The 20,825-nt window shown below is 37.1% G+C and overlaps 1 protein-coding gene across 2 annotated transcripts in view; it reads left to right on the top strand.

The window, feature by feature from the left end:
- Positions 1-20,825, top strand: part of LPCAT1 (lysophosphatidylcholine acyltransferase 1) — a 67,256-nt gene that overhangs the window by 11,298 nt on the left and 35,133 nt on the right. For both annotated transcript variants that reach the window (XM_066560529.1, XM_066560540.1), the window contains exons 4-8: positions 5,941-6,053; positions 7,417-7,477; positions 9,863-9,921; positions 14,552-14,586; positions 17,075-17,129. In XM_066560529.1, the coding sequence (XP_066416626.1) occupies positions 5,941-6,053; positions 7,417-7,477; positions 9,863-9,921; positions 14,552-14,586; positions 17,075-17,129 (323 nt within the window). The remainder of the gene's footprint in view (positions 1-5,940; positions 6,054-7,416; positions 7,478-9,862; positions 9,922-14,551; positions 14,587-17,074; positions 17,130-20,825) is intronic.

The raw sequence follows: 20,825 nt of genomic DNA, 5'->3' as shown, positions 1-20,825 counted from the left end.
GGCCTGAACTTTTAGAAACTAAATATAAGTGAAAAGTTAATTTAAACTTTAGGCAACTTCTCAATATCTCTAACACCGCTCTCTGAAAGAGAGGGAATTGGTACCTGTGAAATGTACAGGATGATATGTTACCTTAAGTTTATAAGGGGGAAGGAGGTAATTTGTGTTTGGCAGAACACAGCAGAGCTACAGAGAAAGGGAGAATCATGCAGTGCTATAAAACTATCAGTTCTGTTGTAGATGGTTTTTTTCACACCTAGTAAACTCATGAAATTTTGTTCAAGCTCATTTTTTGAAAGTGCATTATAGGCCTTTCTCAAGCATCATGACTAAAAGATGAGAATAAAAGTAACTCAGGGGAAAGCATTTATGCTTGGGTAGCTGGCTATGTTTTCATCTCAAAACTTAGAAGGTGCCAAATTACCCACCAGCCCTGTTGTGCAACCTAATCCTTTAGTCCTGAATCCCAAGTGCCTCCCCACCCCTTCCATACAACACAAGGAAAAGAACTGTGGTAACCCCATAGTTCTTCTGTGGGAATCCCACATTTAAACACTTAGGAGATTAACTAAAACAATCCTTAAACTCCTTATGGAAAAATCTGTTTTAAGGTGAAGGCATTACAGATTTCTTCTCTTTTATACACTGTAAATCAGGGGCTTGAACGCTGAGGTCACCAGGATGAATGCCAACATCCTATGCTGTGTTGGCATTGTAGCCTGCCTTGAGTACACACTTGAGCTCCCCATTTCTGAACAGCATCTTGAAGTTGTTGCCAAGCTTTTCCATTTCATCTTCTCCTTTAAAACCCTCTGTTTCAAAATTCAATGTTTCCTTCAGACTGTGAGCACCCAGACGGTCCTGCAAGATTTCAGTTTCACAGAAGCTCTCTCAGAGAGATTTAAAATACTTGCATTGTCACCTGTGTGTTATAGGTATGTGTTTATCATTTGGCTTGGAGTCCTGGAAAATTCTGTAAAAATTGCTTCTCATTTAAACTGCTACTGGAATGCTTTTAAACCACCATCACTCATTAATATCATTTATTGAAGTTACAAACTGCAGTAGATAGGAAACCTTCAAACCAATACTGCTGCCTGCCTTAAATGCTTTTTAGATTGGCAGCAGAAAGCTAAAACATAAAATCATGTCCTCATACAGGTGTTGCAGGTGTCTCTGAGATAAAAAAGAAGTCTTTGTCCCTCAAGGAGTCCTTAAAGGAAGTGGGTCACGTTTGGAAAGACCAACCTAAATACCACAACTTCCTTCTGCTAAAGCTAAATAGGACCCCAATTATTTACTTCCCACTGCTGACCTTTCCTTGTCCTATAGGCTGCATTGTTTCCTGCCTTTCTCTTTGGAAGCAGGGAGAAGAGCTTTCCCATTAATGCTGCCTCCCATTCATTAATGCCATGAATACTTGGCATGCCTGCAGTCAGGTGGTCCATCTGCTAAGCATTTAGTCAAACTTGGAGACGTTTTCTTCATATACATCTATCTTCAGTGGTTGATTCAGACTTGAGTCAAATAACTATATATATTATATATAAGTTTGTATATAAAATAAGATACTACCACCAGCTTTACAAATCTCTTATAGAGTATCATGACTATAATAACACTTCTTTTGTAAGAACAATGTAATTCCAAGTGCAAAAGATCCTAATTTTGGTTGAATTAAGTTTTGTGCATTGATACAACTTTGTGTATTTGGTGTGTGTATGTTTCTTGAGTTTTTTCCATTTTTGAGGTCTCTGTATACACAGGAAGTAATTGTAAGAAAACCTTAATGGTTTTCTTCCCCTATAACTTTCAGAATACTTTTGAGCCTCTTACAGATTTCTTCTTTTCTCTGCAGAAAAGAGCAGTTTTCATATTAGATGTTACTTCATTAAAAAATTGTAAGTTCAGAACTGTGTGAGCGTGTACATTTGAGTAAGGCAACTCTTGAAAACTAAGTCCAAGATAGATAGAGCTTTTCAACCTTTATCCTTCATGGGTTTTGTACCCCTAAATACCGAATGTGCAACCTGGTGACTGTTAGTAGAAAAATAACTGTATTTTTCCATACTAGAAAAAAACTGTGGAGTAAATACTGTAAGTGGATATCCCACTGCAAGCTACTTGTACAGCTTACCTGCAGTGTTAAAGGAAGCAGAGCCAGTTGTGCTGCCTCTGTAGGATTCTCCTGAAGTGTCAGGAGAACGTAGTGGTGGGGTTTTGTGTTGTTTAGGAGAGAGATGAAGTGAAAGCCTCAACTTCAGCATTCTCTGCTTTTGCAGCTGTCACTTTGTTTGTTTCTGATTCCACAGTGGTGAAAATCTAACTGCCCACTCAAAAATGTGTGTATCCATACCTTTTACAAGAATTGTATGTAGTGCTCTGTGTGTGTTCCATAGCTTTGTGTGTTCTCTGGTGCCTTGTAGAACCAGGGGTGATGTTGCTGGTATAAATGGTTTGCTACAGTACTTTCTGCTGTTGTGTGTTATACATCACTTGGTGTCCTGAATTGAAACAAGGTTTCCTCACACATACCTGCCTACAAAGAGAGATGGGAAATAATTTTTTCCCTGCTGTTATCCTAAGTTTAAAGACACCAACTGTATGTGTTCAGCTTATCAGGAAAAAAGATGGGTTTTGTTTATGCATTGTGCTGGTGCTGAAATTGATCGCATGGGAGTTATGGTTCTGAAATCAGTTGGAGCTGCCACCCTGCTATTAGTTAAAGCAATACTGAGTTTTTGCAGGTTCTCTTTAAAAAGGCTGTTTCAAGGAACTTTCAGTTGGTTAGAATATCTGTGGCATTCTGGCTGCCCTGAGAGGCAGAGGTTTTAACGATTTACTGGCAGCATTATTTAAATTGCATATTAAATGCCTGCCTAAGAAGGTAGAATACAGCATGACAATGTCCTCAGGACTCCTTGTATGACCTGAAATTCGGAATGAGGGACTGGATGAAATGGGACTGACACTGCTAGAGAAAAAGCTAGAATAGTGACACTCAAGATCAATTTTGTGAATTGACGGATTCTCTGTCACTGCCCACTAGATTTGATAATTCAAGGGTGGTTTTAATGGAGTGAGAGGAGCTGGGCAAGCCCATTTTTCAGAATCTCTGAACTCTTGAGGTGTGGTCTTCACTATCTGGTTACAGCCAGTCTTGGACAGTTAAATAGCTGAGCAGAGAAGGATATGATTATGTTCTGTTTATTGAACATGTTGCAGAGTTCTGCTTGTTTCCTGTAGTTGCTCAGCATGCCAGCTGTCTGAAACATTTTATGCTTTCACTTCTCACCTGACTTTGCCCTAGTCCTGCGTGTTCCTTGCATTGCACACTACCTTAGGTACTGTTTCCCTGTGTTTCAACTTGACTTCTGACCACAATCTCATCTTGGTTGCCTATTTGGTATGTTTTTCAGCTTCTCTTTACAGACCTTTGACCCTGCTCCTGACTTACTTGCACAGGTCAACTTGATACAGCCTTTGAATTTTCAGATTTGTGTGTTTACTGAACGTGAAAATATGTGGTGAAAGTAAATGTCTGTGTAGCCTTGTGCTCTGTTTTCAGAAGTGGTTAAGAAAAGTAAAAGTTAGCCTTCCCTTGGTGTGTATTTTCAGTTTTTTACTGATGGCTGAGAGTTTCAAGTTCACTTAAAGTGTTGGACTTAACCACTAAGGGCCTGGTAGCCGGTGTCTCACAGGATCTTCAGTTTCTGTTTAATATTAAAACAAGAATTCTGTCATCCTTTTTAGTCCAATGTCTAAGGAAGTAAGGCTAATGTAACTACCCTAATAGGCTAATTCAACAGGCAGGACAAATCCATAGGAAGCTCTCAGTTGTCTCTGTCTTTCAGCATACCAGAGTAATTTTTCTTTGCACAGAGGTGTGTTGCTGTTTGTGGTGCTGGTCATTTGTAAGGTAGTTCACCTGGTGTTCCTCTGGAGCTTAGTAACATTACAGTAGCTTGCTTTTGGGGAGGTTGTAACAGTAAAGCTCCCAGGTTTGCCCATCTTGCCTGTACAGTTCTCAGATACTGATGACATAAGTGTAGTCTGATGTTTTCTGTCACATTGCCTGAAGAAAAATCTGTCTGCTTGCTTAATTTCATGTGTGATAAATAAGACCCTGCTTGCAGCATGTCCTCAGAAAAGAGCCTGGGAGTTCTGGAATTATCTTATTCATTCTTTGGCCTGAAGTAACCTAAGTTCTGTCATTTGGGCCTAATGTAAAAGAAGCTTCCAAGTCAAGGCTGGGGATGTTAGATCTTTTGCTTTCCTTTACTTTGTAATGTTTTTGCTATGGAGCAGTAAATTGCAACAGGGGGGCAAACTCAGGAGTAGGATCACTAAGAAGAAAACAATTATGATACCAAGTATGGTTTCCCTTGTTATTTTTATTGCTTGTTCTATGTTTGTGGGGTTTTTCCCCCCTATTCTTTGTGTGTTAGTCTTTTTGTGGTTTATTTTGGGGCATCTTTGTTTGTTTTTACCTCACCATGACAGTAACCCCAGCTGGCCAAAGATGATCTTTGCTCCCCTGACAAGCATTGTTCTATAGATATTGTCTAAGAACAGGCATGTAGGAAAAATACAAGAGTAAAGTAACTTTTCTGATATCCTGTCTCCTGAGCTGCGGCAACTTGTGGAATAAAAGTAATATTTCAGAGGCTGGCTGAATGTTTGGAAACTTGCTGTAAGGTTTGACAGATTAGTTTCTCAGAACCTTCAGAATTGAAGGATTTTGGTGAGTTAGTGGCTAAACTTCCAGTGGGATAACACCATAACCAGCAGCTTCTGCTGAGTACAGGGCTGTAATTCCTTACACCATTTTTTCCTTCACACTTTAAGCACTGGCTGATCCGTTAATGTAGCAAGTCTATCCCTGACAAAAGCAGATTATACAGTGTCAGTGAACTCTTCTCACAGTGGCTGGAAAAATGAAAACTGTACTTGAGGCAAGTAGAATAGCTGATGTTCTAGTGACTCTTGAACCTTCAAGTAAGATTACACGATACAAAAATTATTAAAAGGTTTTGGAAGACAACCTGCTTAAATAAAGGCATGGAGCACTATATTTGAAGGTGCTTCTCTTGTAGTGCTTTTGGACACTGCAAAAGAGCTATATGGGCTTCTTATTATTTTGAAAGTATTCTTTGGTGTCTTTGTGACAGACATGCATTGAGAATATCTTGTGGATTGATTTCTGATTTTTTGCTCATGTTCATTTTGTGTCTGGCTACATACAAGAGGTTTCCCACTGAGCCAGAAAGAGGATGTCTGAGATCTAATTCATCTGGTATGAGGAACAGGCAAACAAGTGACAACTGAGAAAATGAGCATGCCTTTTCTGTTGACACTGATTCTTCACAAAAAATAACATCAGTGTATATAATATCCTGGGTGCTGTACCTTCAGTGGAACTGAACTGTCATGGAAGACAAAAGTTTTAAAGAGAGAGACAGTTTGACTGAGAGGATGTCTTTTACAAGCACTTTGGTAGCAGGGAGATTCCTGCTGCTTTGCTGGTTTGGGAGTGGCTATAGACTTTGATTTTTGTGGAGGGAGGAAATGGCCTATAGACAGCCACTGCTGCATTCTTGTGGAAAACTGTATAATATGTACCATCATGTTTTATATTATCTGTGCTGTATGTATTGATCTTCTAAAAACTGAAAAACTGCAAAATGCCAAAATTTTGAAAACTGTTTTCCTCATAGAAACTTAGGAAAATATTTCAATAAAGCTGCAATAATTCAGCTGAGTATTCAGTTTTGCAGTGTAATACAGTAAAGTAGTCATGTTTTCTTCACAAAAATTTTTGTCCAGAGGGCTAATTGGTGGTGGGGGGAGGAGTGGGGATGCATGGAGTGGGTGGGGGATCTTTTTCAAACAAAGGAAAAATAAAGGCTGGTCCTTGTTTTTGTTTTCCCTCCTCTTCAGCTCTGATCAAATATATCCGACCAGTATTTGTATCTCGGTCAGACCAGGATTCTCGCAGGAAAACTGTTGAAGAGATAAAGAGGCGTGCCCAGTCTGATGGTAAATGGCCACAGGTACTGTATTCTGCTACTCCGTAAGAGATGCTATTTGGCATTCCCAGGCTTGGGATATGCAGTTTGCTTTCTTCATTGTGGGTGGCTTTAGATGGTTTGGGGTGGTGTGCATGTGTGTGAAATTTCCCCCACCCCCTCTTTTTAGAAGATAAAATATAAGATGCTCATCTGTGTCTCATTGTATTGTATTTTGAGGGAAACTGGGTAAGTACATGGCTAGGCAGCTCTTAGGTGGACTAATGGACAGACCACAGCAGGTGAGGAAGTCCTCTAAGAGGAAAAAAATGAAGTGCTTAGCAGAATACCTGGGGAAGTACTGTGTGTTCTTGCCCTTTGCAAGATTTTGGCATTGCCATTATTGAAGATGCTGGGCAAGGCACCTCAAAAAATTTGGATGTTCCAATAACCACTCTGTTAAAACACATGGTGAAAACCTGGATAGAACAAGTGGCTCAGGGCTTTTTTATGCACCTTAAATGTGGCTATTTATAGTGTGCCTTGAGAGAGAGCAATGGGAAGGAAAGGATGATATATAAGATCTCAGATTCCTAGAAGCATGTGATTATTTTGCAAATTTGAAGCATTCTGGTGGTTTTTGGTGTTTTTTGAGATTAGGGCACTGTATATTTTTTATGGGATTATTGCTGCTAACAGTGGGTATACCTCTGCTTACTGGACTGCAAAAATGTTATAAACAGCTATAAACAATGTAACAGGTGATTTATAGCTTTTGCATTGTGACTTTGATGATTAGATTTCAAAGCAAGCTAGGACAGAGTGGGCAATAAAACTAGTAATGTTAGTCCTAGTCCTAATATGGATTTGGTGGGGGGGGGGAGGCTTTGTTTGTTTTTGTACAGTCTACTCTCTTCCGATGAATTGGTTCAACTTAAGTGTTTTTGCTCCTTTTTTTAGAATTCTGTTCAGGTGTTTTCAGTCTCTGTCATTTGGGCATCTGTGCACATGCCAAGGAATAGCAAAGAGAAAATAACTCTTTTCTTAGCCTGTAAGCAGGAATTTTGTTCTGGTACACTACAGACTATGATACTTTTTCTAGCACCAAAATCTTCAGTGAAAATATTCATACTTAACAAGTGTTTCTGGTCATTGTCAGTGTTCCAATAAATAGAATTATTATTGGAGGGTAAAAAGAGGCAAAATCACAGATAAAGAAAAATGTTTTTCCTATTAAGATAGAACCTTACTTGACATCTTCAGCAACATTTTTTTTTACTCTAACTGAACTGTTTTTCCCTGAGAGCATTTTTGCTGTAATCAGTTAATAACAGCTTTGAAAATATGTATTTGTAAATAAATTCACATTGAAATAGTTCTTAAAAGTCAACTTTTTTTTTACTTCAAGATAATGATATTCCCAGAGGGCACTTGTACAAACCGATCCTGTCTAATTACATTCAAACCTGGTAGGTATTATGCTCATTTCTCTGTTCTCTACAGAATGTCCTTGTATCTTCATTTTCTGAAATACCAGTTGCATTTTAATTTGCTTGCTGTTGCAGAAGTTGAGTTAAAAACCTTGCAATAGGGTGAAATTGGAATGTAAATTTTGATGCTACAGGAAGATTGTAATTCTACTGTTGAACAAAACAGTTTCAGTTTTCTTGGCTTCTGAGATGCATATGAACTGAAGGAGTAATGTTTCTTCCTGGATCTGGGTTTGTGTCTTTTTGCTTTTGTTTTTTTCCTTTGTCCCCTCCATTTCCTATTTTGGGTCTGTCATGCAGCATTTAGATACTCACTGCTACCTTAAGCTTTGTAGTGTACCTATTTCAGGCTGCCCAGCATTTGTTGCTGTGTTGTATCTGGCTGATCCCTCTCTAACTCTTCTGTGGAGTTGCATTCTGGTGAAAAGTGCACAAAAATGTTTCCCATGTAACACTGTTACACAGGCTGCCATTTTTTACATAACATCCATGTTCTAAGCTCTTTTCAGTAGGATCACCCTTTTCAGATTAGTAGAGGATGTAACACTGAACATTGATGCAGCTGTAAATTGCATTTCCAGTAGGAAATGCAATTCACAAATGCCAGTACTGCAGTAAACCACTAATCTTTAATGTAAACTTGCCTTTATCACCTAGGTAGGGAGATGGTCAATGAAGAAGCTTCAGTGAGCAAGGCAGCTGTGAATGTGTTTTTGGACTTCTTAGTTTTCTGCGTGGTTTCTAGTCTTACTGTGTGTTTTGTGTTTTGTTTGGCTTGCAATTTAAATATCACTTAGAATATCATGCAGTGAGTCAGCACTGTGGTTCCTTGCACTGATTCATTTGGCTGAAGGTATCTCAGACTTTTCTCTCAGCTCTTACCTTTTTAGATGACAGAATGGTGGTTAGGGAAACACCTACTTCTGTAGCTCTTTGCTCTCCTCTCTTCACCTGAATCCTGACCATGCTTTGAAAGCTAGCCTGAATCCTTCTTGTGAAGCCCCGATTTCCTGCTCTCCCTCTGTGCCATAGACACTCCAGGCACCAAGTATTTCATCTTTACATTCTCACTCTGTCTTCCTCTGCTCTGGTGTAGTACATGCTGCTGTCTGCTTCTTGACTGTCACTTTTCCTACTGAAACCTGCATCTGTATCCATCCAGCCTTCCAGAAATCCTTTGCTTCAAAATTCCTCACTTATATCATGTTACTTTACGTCTCTATTCACATTATTTCTATCAGGATGCCTTTCCCCCTTCTGCTAACATGGCCTATGCTCCTTACTCTTACTGCATATTTTCTTGGTTTTGTGTTTGTGTTTAAATGGTAGTGTTGTCATCTACCTCTCAGCTTTTGTCAGCTTTGGATTATTTCAAAAGTTGCTTAGGCTGTTCTTTGAGACTGAGCAGAAGGTACCACTGGCCTCCAAATCTCTTAAGGGTTCTATACATACCACCTTCATTTAAAGATGTTTATACTACATAAACAATTATTCCTTTTAAGTCTCAACAGTTATTTTGTAAAGCTAATGTTATGCTAGAAATACAGTGTACTTCAATTGTTCAGTTCTTAATTTTAATTGGCATATTAGGGAGACTGTAGTAAATTGTCAAGAATAACATAATTTGAGTGAAACTCTTAATTTCTTCATGAGAGAAAGAGATGTTTAGTGAAGTCTTGAACAAGATACTTATCATGCTTACCCAATCTTTGTATTAGAAACCAAGAAAATGCTTAGCAAATGACACAGAACTTGTGCTGCTTATTTATCAGAACTGTAATTTTCCCATGAAGTGAAGCAATGCTTCTGAATAATAGCTCTAGTTCAATATAGCTCTAGTTCAATTTGTAACTATTAGTTTTCCCATAGCTACAGAATAGAAGTGACATTAATTCTGTTATTTCAGAGATGACAAATTACCTATAAATTATTGTTGTTCAGATAAAAATAGAGAGCTTATTTTATATAAGAAAGCCCAAGGTCTTTACCAAAAATATTGTTGACCACAGGGAATAAATTAATTTAACCATCTTCTGCATGCTCATTTTTTATATCCATTTATTGAGCTGAATTTGGTACTAAGCTTTGACTTGTGTAAATAACGGTATGTGTAAGTGGTAGAGGATAATTTAAGTAATATAAGCAAACATTTTTAATTAGCTATCTGCTAAAGAGGAGGATATACATTGTCATTCTCCAGGGCTTGCTTTTTTGATTACTTTTGAGGCTACTTTCAGATCCTGTTTTTTCACCATCAACTACTTCCTATCAGTCTGTTAGTTGTATAGTTTTTTCTTGCTGCAGTAAATTTCTTCTCTATCAAAATGCACTGTAAATTAATTCTGTATTGTATGTGCCTTCTAGGAGCGTTTATTCCTGGGGTTCCTGTGCAGCCAGTGGTTTTACGTTATCCAAACAAACTGGTAAGTTCAGCTTGCAGTGTCCTTGAAATTCAGGGCATTTTCATTGAAGTGCATTGTATAACCTTTTAGGTTTAAAAATTCAAAAATTGTGACTAAGTTATTGTTAGTTAAGCATTTATTCATTGAGCCTCAAGCAATGTTAGAGAGTTTTAACTGAAACAGTTTAAATGTTTCTGCTTTGAAAGTTGTTCAGGTTGTTACAAGAAGTACTCAACAAATAATGAGACAAATGGCGATTTCTGTCCAGGATCTGTGTTCCTAAGTGCTCCCTGTTCCTGCAGTGTTTGCTGGAGAGTTTTCTTAATGTCATTTATTGCTGGAAGATGCTTCTTCATCTCCTGCCTTTGGGGGTGTTAGTCATGAACTACTGTGACTGGATGAATGGTATAGGATAATGTGTTGAGGACCTCTGCACTTTATAAAGTGTCATCTTGTCCGTTTTACATTCACCATGCTAAGCATGGTGATTAGCTAATTTGGACTAGTCTTCCAATGTAAATTATATTCAGGTAAAATGCAGATTATTAAATGTTTATTTACAATATCTGAAGTTTGTCCCCTTCTGAAGTGGAAGTTACTTAGGGGAGGGTATGAAGAGTGTCAGAAGTAAAATAAGGACCACCTGGTTTCTTTTACTGATGCACATCACATCAGAAGATCTCTGACTAGCCCATTAACAACCCCTTGTTCTAAGGAAGAATTTTGTTTCTTCTTGGTACCTGAGTAGCTTACAAATATTTCCATCCACTGTTCTTCCTGTCATTTACAGGTGAAACATAAAACATATGCTTGATTAAAAAAAAAAAGGATCCAAGCAAAGTTAATATACACAGACCACCGTTTGCTCTTGGCTGAGTCAAGGTGTAATGGCAATCAAATAGTTTGCAGTAACAAACCCAGAAATTATCTTGGCAGATGCTGTGACAAGAGTAGCAGCCTGATATGCTTACATAGTGTCAAGTGCATTGTAGCAGGCTACCTGGGACTTTTCATTACATAATTGTTATATTTTCAGGAAGACAGATTCTTTTCTAAAAATAGTTTGAAGTTTTGATGGCACTGCCATTTAAAATGGCAAACATGGTCATGGCTTATGTCATATTAATATGCCTTGTAACTTTTTGTTAATGTTAAGCCCATAGCAATATAAAGCTATCAAATGTTATTTTGTAAATATCTTCAAAATCCAGGTGCATACTGAAATGTCATTATTGCCTGTAGTTCATAATATTCAATGTTTGTAAACCAATAGTGAATGTTCCTAACACTTTACTAACAGAAACTTGTCAGCTTCTAATGTTGAAGTAAAACAATATAAATGTAAATTAATTTTTTTTATAATTTTTATGTTATGGCAAAAATGTCATAAAAGAAATTCTAACTAGTTGTATAGATATCCATTGTGAGCTGGCATGAGTTTGTGTATGGGACTTAAGTTTTTCCTACTATTTTTACTTTCTGTAAAACACTTCGTTTTCAGCGCCTTACTGAGTCATTTAACCTCCTGTGATCTAATTCCTAGAGACCTTCCAAAGGTCCAAGCATTAATGACAGAAGTGGTAATTGCTATTACTGCTTTATTTTTCCATTAGCTTGGGGGTTGCAGAAGAGTTGCATCAGAGTTAGAAGGAGGAGAGGCAGAAGGAATATGATGTGGTACACAAAGATGAAGTTTATTTTGGTTAGGAATATGGAGTTAGATTATTATGTTTCAATTATTGAGCTATTCTCATCTCAACCTACAAGGCAAGGTTTACCTTTTCTTCCCAATTCTCCTGCCCACCCCGGGGGAGGAGGGGGGAGGGAGCAAGCAGCTGTGTGGTACTTAGTTGCAGGCTGGGATTAAACCACAGCACATGTAAGAACAGAGTAGGGAATGAGAATTGGTTTTCATACACTAAGGTAACATTTTTAGCAAACTTTAAATGTCTCTGGCTTTCTAGTTGTTGTCTTATTTGACTGATGCATATTATAATTTTAGGTTTAGAAAGGAACTTCTTAAGATCTTTGCTTAGCCAGTGAACTCCAGATACACATTGTGTGCAGTCACCCCACTGCGTTTTGCTTGAAGTGCCTGCCCTGATCTATGTTCAGAGCTTTGAGTTCCACAATATAGATGAGAACAGTCTTGGATTTGAGTGCACCTGGCTGTTTTGAGAGGCTTTTTGAGATCAGAGCCTGAGGTGAATGTAGTATGTGTCTGCACTCTGGAATGTTTATTTCATTGTAGACTGTTGAAGAGCTAGGGATAGCACTGCTGTTCTGCAGTGGGCTGAAACATAGCAAAAGTGAAGAAGTAAATTCAGGGTTTTTTTCTAGCAAATAAATCTAGTTCTGGTTGCTGTGAAGAGCTCTGTGTTTTATATTTTTATAGAGTCGCTCCTGAATAATAGTCATCCTGGGGCTTGTGACTGTATTAGATGACATCTATGGTCCTGTATCAGTGATTTTTAGTAGTAATATTTTAATATGTTTCTCTGCTTGATGCATGAGCAGAAAGAAATTAAGGCTTAAAATATTGTTTAGACCTGATATTCCAAATTTTGCTACTGGTTGTCTAGATTGGTAATATTTTAGGTATTGGGTGCCTGAGAGCTATTACCTATATTCTAATTAGAATAAATGCTCTAATGTCTTCACCCATAGGTTCTCTACTGCAGTCCTTTTTACAATTTTTTACTTCTTTCCCTTGTTTCTTCATTTGAATTTTCTGTCAGAGTGCTGTTACTTATGAAATTATGAAAATATATAAACTATAAACCTGTTTAAATATCACAGAGGCATGTAAAATGTATTTTATGTCCATTTGTCTTCCACAAGTAACTGTGCTATTTGAGAAGTGGTTTGGCAGCAGCTCTTGTACCGTGTTGGTATATCAGGGTTAACTGAACCTGTAAAACACAGCCAGTCTCCTGTTTGAAGGTTGGCATATGATTCTCAGTATCTTTTTGTGTCAAATACAAATTCTATGGAAGATGGCTCTTCTGCCTGTTTCCTCCCATGCTGAGGGGAAATAACGGAGGGGATAATGTTCAAGGTCAGGTTGGATGGAGCTCTGGCCAACTGGATGTAGTTGAAGATTCTCCTGCTCATTGTGGGGGAGTTGGAGTAGATAGCCTTAAAAGGTCCCTTCCAACCAAGTTATTGTATCATTTTATGTACTTCCACACAATTTAAAGTATTCATTACTTGGATACAATAGTTTCAAAGAATGGTGATATTGGCTATGATATTGGCTATGCTGGTAGGAGTCTCCTGTAACGTAGATCTGACTCTTGCAGATCAGAATCCCTTTTTCCCTAGCCATTTCCCTGGCCGTTATCCCTGATACATCCTGATGCTTCAAAAAAAGCATGCCTGTCAACTATGACATTTGCATTGGGAATTTCTTGCAGGATTGTTGATGGCTTACTTGAGTTTGACTTACCAGCTAGCCAGCATGAGGCTGCATTCTGAAAATACCTGTGCCCTGTTCAGTGATCCAGACACTTTCATGGAGATGACATTTTTCTTTATCACTCTGTGCCTTTGCAATTTAGAGAGCTGAGTTAGAGATGTGTAGTGCTTGGTGCTCTATAAGGCAGATCTAGTGTCTAGATAAGTTATCAGCTATCTACACTGGTTTCTCATGTTTGTAATGAAAGTTCCTTGTGGGAAAAAGACAAAAACCATAATACGCTTACTTGCAGTGTTATCAGAGACATCAAAACAGCCAGAAACTGTGTAACAGTAAAACTATCCACATTATAGTTCTAAAATATCAGTAATGGAGGTGGGGTTTTTTAATGCAGATAAATTGACTGCTACAGATAGACTCATCCTTTATCGTATTTCGTTTGATTGAAAATAATTGTTAAATGTCAAGTTTTAAATTTTTAGTGGATCTTTATGACATGCTGACCCTATTCTCCAAGCTGTTGTTCTATCATTAATCGCATTTGTCACCTTTTATGGATAAGTTTGCTTCCTTTTATTTTTACTTTAGGTGGCTCTAAATGGTAATTAAAACTTGAGTTAACTTGTTTTTTTCATGGTCATGGCACATGTGATCACCTGAAATCTCTAGAATGGGTTTGGATGGTAACATAGAATTGAACTGGAACATGTTCAGTAGGTTGAAAAAATATTTTTCTGATCAGGTTTTTCAGAAACCTGAATTTATGTGTCTTTTTGTCTTTACAATAATGACTTGAAATCTTTTTCCAAGTTAGAACAGAACTAATTTTTAGGTTTTTAGATCCTTTTTTGTACATTTAAATAACATCTCTGAGTACTGCAGTTTTTTTCCTGTGCTGTTTCTTAGTATTAGTTAAAAATGGGATGATTTTTACCGTCATATTCCTACCTGTTATATATTGCTTTACAGGTCTCTGTTCCCTTTTTGCTGTTTGCATCTTGTTCACTTCTTTTACTGTGATTTGTCCTTTCTTAGTGTTTCACACAGTGTTCATTTTGGCCATATAGCTGTATAAAAGACGGGCTGATTCCTAACAGGGTTAAGAACTTTTGCAAAGACAACATAGAAGTTTCCATGAAAGCTTCTTAGTAATATATTGTTAGTTATGCTGTGTGCAATGTAAAAAGTTGAATGCACAATAATTAATTGCAAATGTCACACTTCTTTTCTTAGGACACAATCACATGGACATGGCAAGGGCCAGGAGCGTAAGTGGTTTATGTTTTACTGCTTTTATCATTGCTTTCCTCACTTAGTGTTTATTTATATGACTTATATGCATATATAGTCAACCAGTTGCTGGTTATGATTATTTTTTTGTATTAATTTATCTTTTATCTATTATTCTCTAATTATACTAATAGTCATTAAGCGGAATCCAGGTGTAAATAATAACATACTTCAGCTGCTATGACTCTCTTGGTTTGCAGAAAGAATTTTAGGTTTTTATTTCAATTTTTTTTTTAACCAAGTGCCTGCAGTAAAACAACTTGCTTCTGCTCTATGCCTGCAAGTTGATTTGGTATCTTACTATATAAAATCTATGGCTGTTGTTTGAAGTTGGTCTACTCTCACAAATACAGTTGACCCACTCAAAGAATTTGGAGATACTGTTTCCATTATCTTGTCTGAATATAATTTCGACCTTTTTTTAAACAAAATGTTATTCTAGAGGTTCTTTAGCAAATTCATGCAATATAAGATATTAAAAAAAGCAGTTCTTGCTTGTTTAAAAAAATGTTAAGCATTATTTCTCATTGGGATTTGAATAAAAATTCCAAAATGTTTGGATCAAGAGGAAAACAGCAAATTTTGAACCCTAATTAAAGGAGTGTTGGCTTCTGTGGTTAATGCTTTGTATTGTTTTGAATGTCCCATTTGACATCCTATATTTCAGTAATAATGAGGAAACCGTGGGAGTTAGCCAAGATTCAAGTAATTTAGAATTTTGTCAATTAAGTTTTGCACTTGGGAACCAGGTCTAATTACGGACATGATTTTGAGACTTGAGGAAATCATCGAACACTTGCAGAGGTTCAGCTTACAAATAATTTGTCACTTTGGAAGTAGATGAGTCCATGGTTGTGTATAATGTAAACAGACACTGCAGCATTTGCTGCATAAAGGGATTTCTGTTCTCGTGAGCTCCTGCCTCTTCCCTTGCATTTGCACTGCAATTCATGTGAAAAAGTAACTCAGCCATAGAGGAGAAAGGTGAGCAGCTTACTTCCACCTTAGTATCCTAACTGAGGACTCAAGAACACAGAGGAAGACAGAAAAAACCTGTAGGTGTCTTGCGTCAGATCACTAGACTGTCTAGAAAACCCTTATTCAGAAGTGTTGATCTCTGCTAATAAAGTTAAATTAAATTAAAGCTGAATCAGAATCTGCAGCAACATGTGATGTTATGCAAATTGACTGGGTCAGTTTAAATTACAGCTTGGCTTAATTAGAATTAATTCTCCTGGGTGACCTAAAATGTATTTGTGATGTGTTAGCAGAAAATGCTATTAAGACTGATAACAGGCTTCCTTTTCTCAGCAAACATATCTTTGTTTTGGCTAACACTAAAACAGAAATCTGGAAATGTTTCTGTTTCTAGGAGTATTCTGTTTGTTTAAAAGTGCTGTAGCCTGTCAGATGGATTGAAAACTTGTCACATGCAAACTTAAATCATTGAAAGTAATGTTTTTACTGCCTTGGCAGTATTCAGAACAGATCAACTGAGTCTACCTTGAAAACAAAGAATGACCATAGTTGAGTTAGATACAGATTCTATCAGTTTTAAATTTTCATTTAAATTCAGGGTTCAATCTTTGAGGATTACAGAGATGGCAGAGAGAAAAGTTTACTTGTAACTTATTGGGGGGTTTTAATGCTTTTGAACAAGGACCTAGAAACCAGACTTACGTGTTTCTGTCAGGAATGTAAACTTCAAATTACAGGCTCCATTGTTGTTCCTGATTCTTTTCTTTGCTTTGATATGTTGGAAGCTCAATAAGAAGGAAGCAGGGGGGAAATGTTTTGCAGCCCTACATGGGTGTATTACAAGATGAGTAGGGTTTTGCTTCTAGGAACTGCCCTTTATCTGTGTGAGAGGATTTTGGCCTGCCATCCCCTCACAATGATTGACTACCGTAACTACCTAGATACTGTATGAAAATGTGGCTACTTGACACTGCTCCTTAATTTAGGTTTACTAAATCCTTTCCTGGATTTGAATCTTAATGCTTTCTAAGGTCAAGTTGATTCCAGTTATCTTGTATCTTAGGCTACTAAAACACACATACTGCATTTCATTAACAGACTTTGGAAGTATAATGAACTTTGATTCCAAACTGAGGTAATGATAAAATCTCAGTGGTTGCATAATTAATCTTGCTAGCTCTGTGCTGAATACTGCATTTTTCTGGAACAAATCTACTCTTCCTTTAACATGTTATGCATATATTACCTTTCACTGTTTGTCTTCCTGTTTTTGAGTATTTTTTAAGATGCCAATTCAGTGTAAATTTTTGTTCCACCTTACAGAATGTAATATATAGAAGTACTTTCAAAGGCCTTTTCTGATAATTTTTATCTGAATATGATTATACTACAAGTAGGATGCTACATGAAGACTTTGGAACATAATGTATTACAGTTTCACTACATATATTTTTTTCTCCATCCTTCCCTATCTTTTTCCGCTTTTAGGTTTGAAATTCTCTGGCTTACTCTATGTCAATTTCACAATTCTGTGGAAATCGAGGTCAGTAAAAAAAACTCCAGTGTATTCTGAGCAGTTGTAGAATACATAATATTGTACATAATTCTGCAGTAAAAGTTTGTATTCATAACTTGTATGTATGTCTGTAAAAACAGGTTAAGATACTACTTATATTTTATACAAATGGCTTCTGTATCTGAAAATACAGTCTAAGAATGGAATAGCAAAATACAGTTTTCCAGTTGGCATGAGACTATTTTTTTTGGTGATTTGAATTGAGTAGATAAATTTCTGGCTCACTTTAAAAAGTCTTTTGTGAACAAATTTCTTGTCTTCTAATGGCCTGATTGCTCTTTCAAGTAGTGTACCAGCTTTGTATGTTAGACATTCAAGTGTGTGAATGCTGATGTACAAACTAAGAACTGTCTTGTAGAGAAAAATTGGAGGTGGTTTGTTATAGGCCATATAAGTTATTGAATGTCTGGCTAATTATTTTATTAGGCTGCACTGTTCAGAATGTGAAATAGGAAAACACAAAGAAAATCTATCTATATTCTTAACTTTATTTTGAGGAAAATACTGTAATTTTAAGGCTGAAGACTATTGCAATGAAAACATGGAAACAATTATAGCCTTTCCTTTCAACTTGTTGTCCCTAATGCATTTTGCACAGAGTAATTACATTTTTGTGGACAATTACAGTATTTGAAGTGTGTCATATAGGATATTTGACAGATGTTCTGCAATCCTTTTGCTTTTTGAATAATGAAGCAGCTATTTAGGTCTGACAGATGGAACTGATTGCAGGGTAAATCAGTAGGAAGAACTATTGCATGTTTGTGTACACTGCGTTACAAGAGTAACATATATTGCATGCTGATCACTGTACTTGTCATTGCTCTCTGTTTGCTTATTTTTGCAATCAGTTATTCTCAAAATTAATGAATATGCAAAATACCAGCCACTCAATAGTTGTACGTGTTGTAGAAATTTGTGGTTTGTGTTATCAATTCAGTTGGACAAAAACAAATGTGATTTCCAGAATAGTGGCCTGTGTTTTGCAGAAGGGCCAGGGAGTGACTTCCTCACTCAGGGCTGAGACAAACCAGCTGGTTGGCAGGATTTTTACCCTTTCTCAGGAACATGGTTTTCTGCCCTAGGCAAGTAAAATGGGTTCTTTCACACAGGAGTGAACACTGATGAGCTTTCTTGATTTTTGAGGCAGCAGCTGCTAGCAGATGTTGGGTTTCTGTAGCTCTTACATAACAAGCTATGATCTTTGGTAGTTCTTGGGGGGGGAAAAAAAAAGCAAACTAACTAGTGACCTTCTGAAATACTCCATACTAAAGCAGTAGTTGGCAGAAGATAGAGGAGTAGACCTGTTTGCAAGGTTGCTCTCAAGTATGAGGCAGATTAATGCCTCAAGGCAAGTATGAGGCTGTGTTAATGTGAATGGGAAAACAAATGTGTTTGGGTATCAAAGTTTTGAAGTTAAAATGCAGATGGGAATGAAACAATGTTGATGCCTGGATGCCATGGATACTACCTGGATAACTGTAGACCAGTTAACATCAACACAGTTAAAAATTATTTACTTCTGACCACTTCCAGATGCCTCCTTCTTGTGTCAGTTCTCTAGACTTTCCCAGTTTATGCAGCTTTTGGTACAGGAGATTCCAGCTCAAATCCTGTCAAGGCTGTTCTGGAGCTGTAGCAGTTGAATCTGTTTTTGTAAGGAAGTGCGGTGAGGACTAGTAACATATAGGAAAAATTAGTTGTTTTGTGTTCAAAGTCATATTTTTCCCCTGGTCTTTGAAGCTTATTGGTTGATATTCCTGCTCTGTTCAGTCAGCACAGATACTGGCAAAAACCTAGGAGCCTGGATACCACAGTTAGTGCTGATGATTCAATAACTCAGGAAGACCTATGACAAAACAACACAACCTCAGAGGTTTTTTTTTATTAAATGATAGCCAGTAAGATTTACCAGCCAGCAATCAGGATCCAAATTTAGCTAGTCTGGGCTTCTCTGCATAAAATATATGTTCTGGCATGTTGTGTGTGTCATCCAGTGTCACGATAAAATAAAATCTATGTAAGTTTTATAGTAGGTTTCTGTAAATATTCACTCATCCACCCATCCTGTACTTAAAAATGGCATGCTGGCAATATGAAGAAGAAAGGATGTATGATCATCTGCACATGTAGTTTGTGTTGGCTCATGTCTGTTTTACTGACCTGTCAACTTCAGTGTTTGTACATCCATGACAGTCTGCAGCAGCTGAGGGTTCTTCTCTTGGTTTTGTTAGTGATGTTGAAATGATTATGCTGTTTATGTTGAGTTAGGCACAGACATGCAGAACACCTCTGAAATCACCTCATATTCAAACTTCTGTGTTTGGACAAATTACTTAATAGCCATTTGCAACTCAAATAAATGGAATGAGGTTTAGAAGTTGAAGAAGCAGTCTTTCCCTCTCTGTTAACTGCACAGTCTTTGTGGTTTTGTATATTACATGAGGCTGGTGTACCTGCTTGTAATGTAAACTTAGAAGACAGGAGTCATGTGTTTTCAGATGCAGTGGTGCACATAGGAAAAACTCCAGTGAAACTCAAAATAAATTCACTATTTGTCCTTTCCAGGAAACAGATGAATGTCCAACAGCAGTGTTTGGGTACTGTTGATCATACAGTTATGATCAGTAACTTTAAAAACACAGCTAATTTTAAAACACAGTAATTTTAAAAACACAGCTAGCTTTGTGGTTATTGAGAAGTGTTTGCTGAAATTATGAACTTTAAAATAAAGACTAACAACTTTACCCAGTTGTTAGTTTCTGGTTTAAAGACCGGTGTGAAATTTCTGGGTCATAATTTCCATTTTCACTACACATAGGTAATTATATGTACTGCAACTAAGCTTCTTGCAGCTTTTTTTCTAATACAGAAGCTTTACAGGATTGTGAACATTTTGCTCACTTAGTGCATAAATTACCTCACTGTGCTGCACTACTAAGAGAGTTGTCTGTCTGGTACTGACTAGGAGTGGTGATCAGAGTGATCCTCTCTTGTTCCTCCTGACTGGGAAGTTAGTCACTTGGCAGAATGAAATGTTTTGAAGGTTTTTATTGTTGAGACTGGCCATGATCTTGGGGCTTACGTAATTTTTCAATGGACACTTAAAAACAGCTTTAAATACTGGAAGATATTTTAATGTAGGCCATGCCATTCTGAAAGCTGCCCTTTCTGTTGTGGGTCTCCAGCAGCTCTGGTTTAATTTTCCACTTTCCAACATCAACTATTCTGTGGTTCTCTAGTCATCTGCATTCATTTAGATTTTTTTTATTTCAATGGAGCATTAATGGCTTATGTCCAATTAGAAGGAAAGAAGTTTCAAAACATCTAACAGCAGAAAATAAAAACACTTTTCCTGTGTATATTAGGCAGTTGTACATGATTTCAAAATGTGCAGGGGGAACAGTATGTCCTGATGTCCTTAAAATTTGAGTCTTAATTTTTAAGTTATAAAACAATATTCCTGTAGCATGTGCTTTTTTTTGGTTATCTGAAAAGAGCTGAACAATACAGAAGGTAAGTGAGGTATGTGCAAGAAAGTGCTAATACTTCTAAATCATTTTAAAATTCTGAGTCCCACTTCAGAAATGAAGATAAAACTCTGCTTGGATTCTGTGCGGTGAGAAATGAGCAGAGTCAGTGTTATATAAATTTCTAGAAGTA

Source organism: Molothrus aeneus, chromosome 1, assembly GCF_037042795.1.
Source record: "Molothrus aeneus isolate 106 chromosome 1, BPBGC_Maene_1.0, whole genome shotgun sequence".
In the NCBI taxonomy this organism is placed as follows: Eukaryota; Metazoa; Chordata; class Aves; order Passeriformes; family Icteridae; genus Molothrus; species Molothrus aeneus.
Note: the sequence above shows the minus strand (reverse complement) of the source record. Positions and strands in the feature narration are given on the sequence as shown.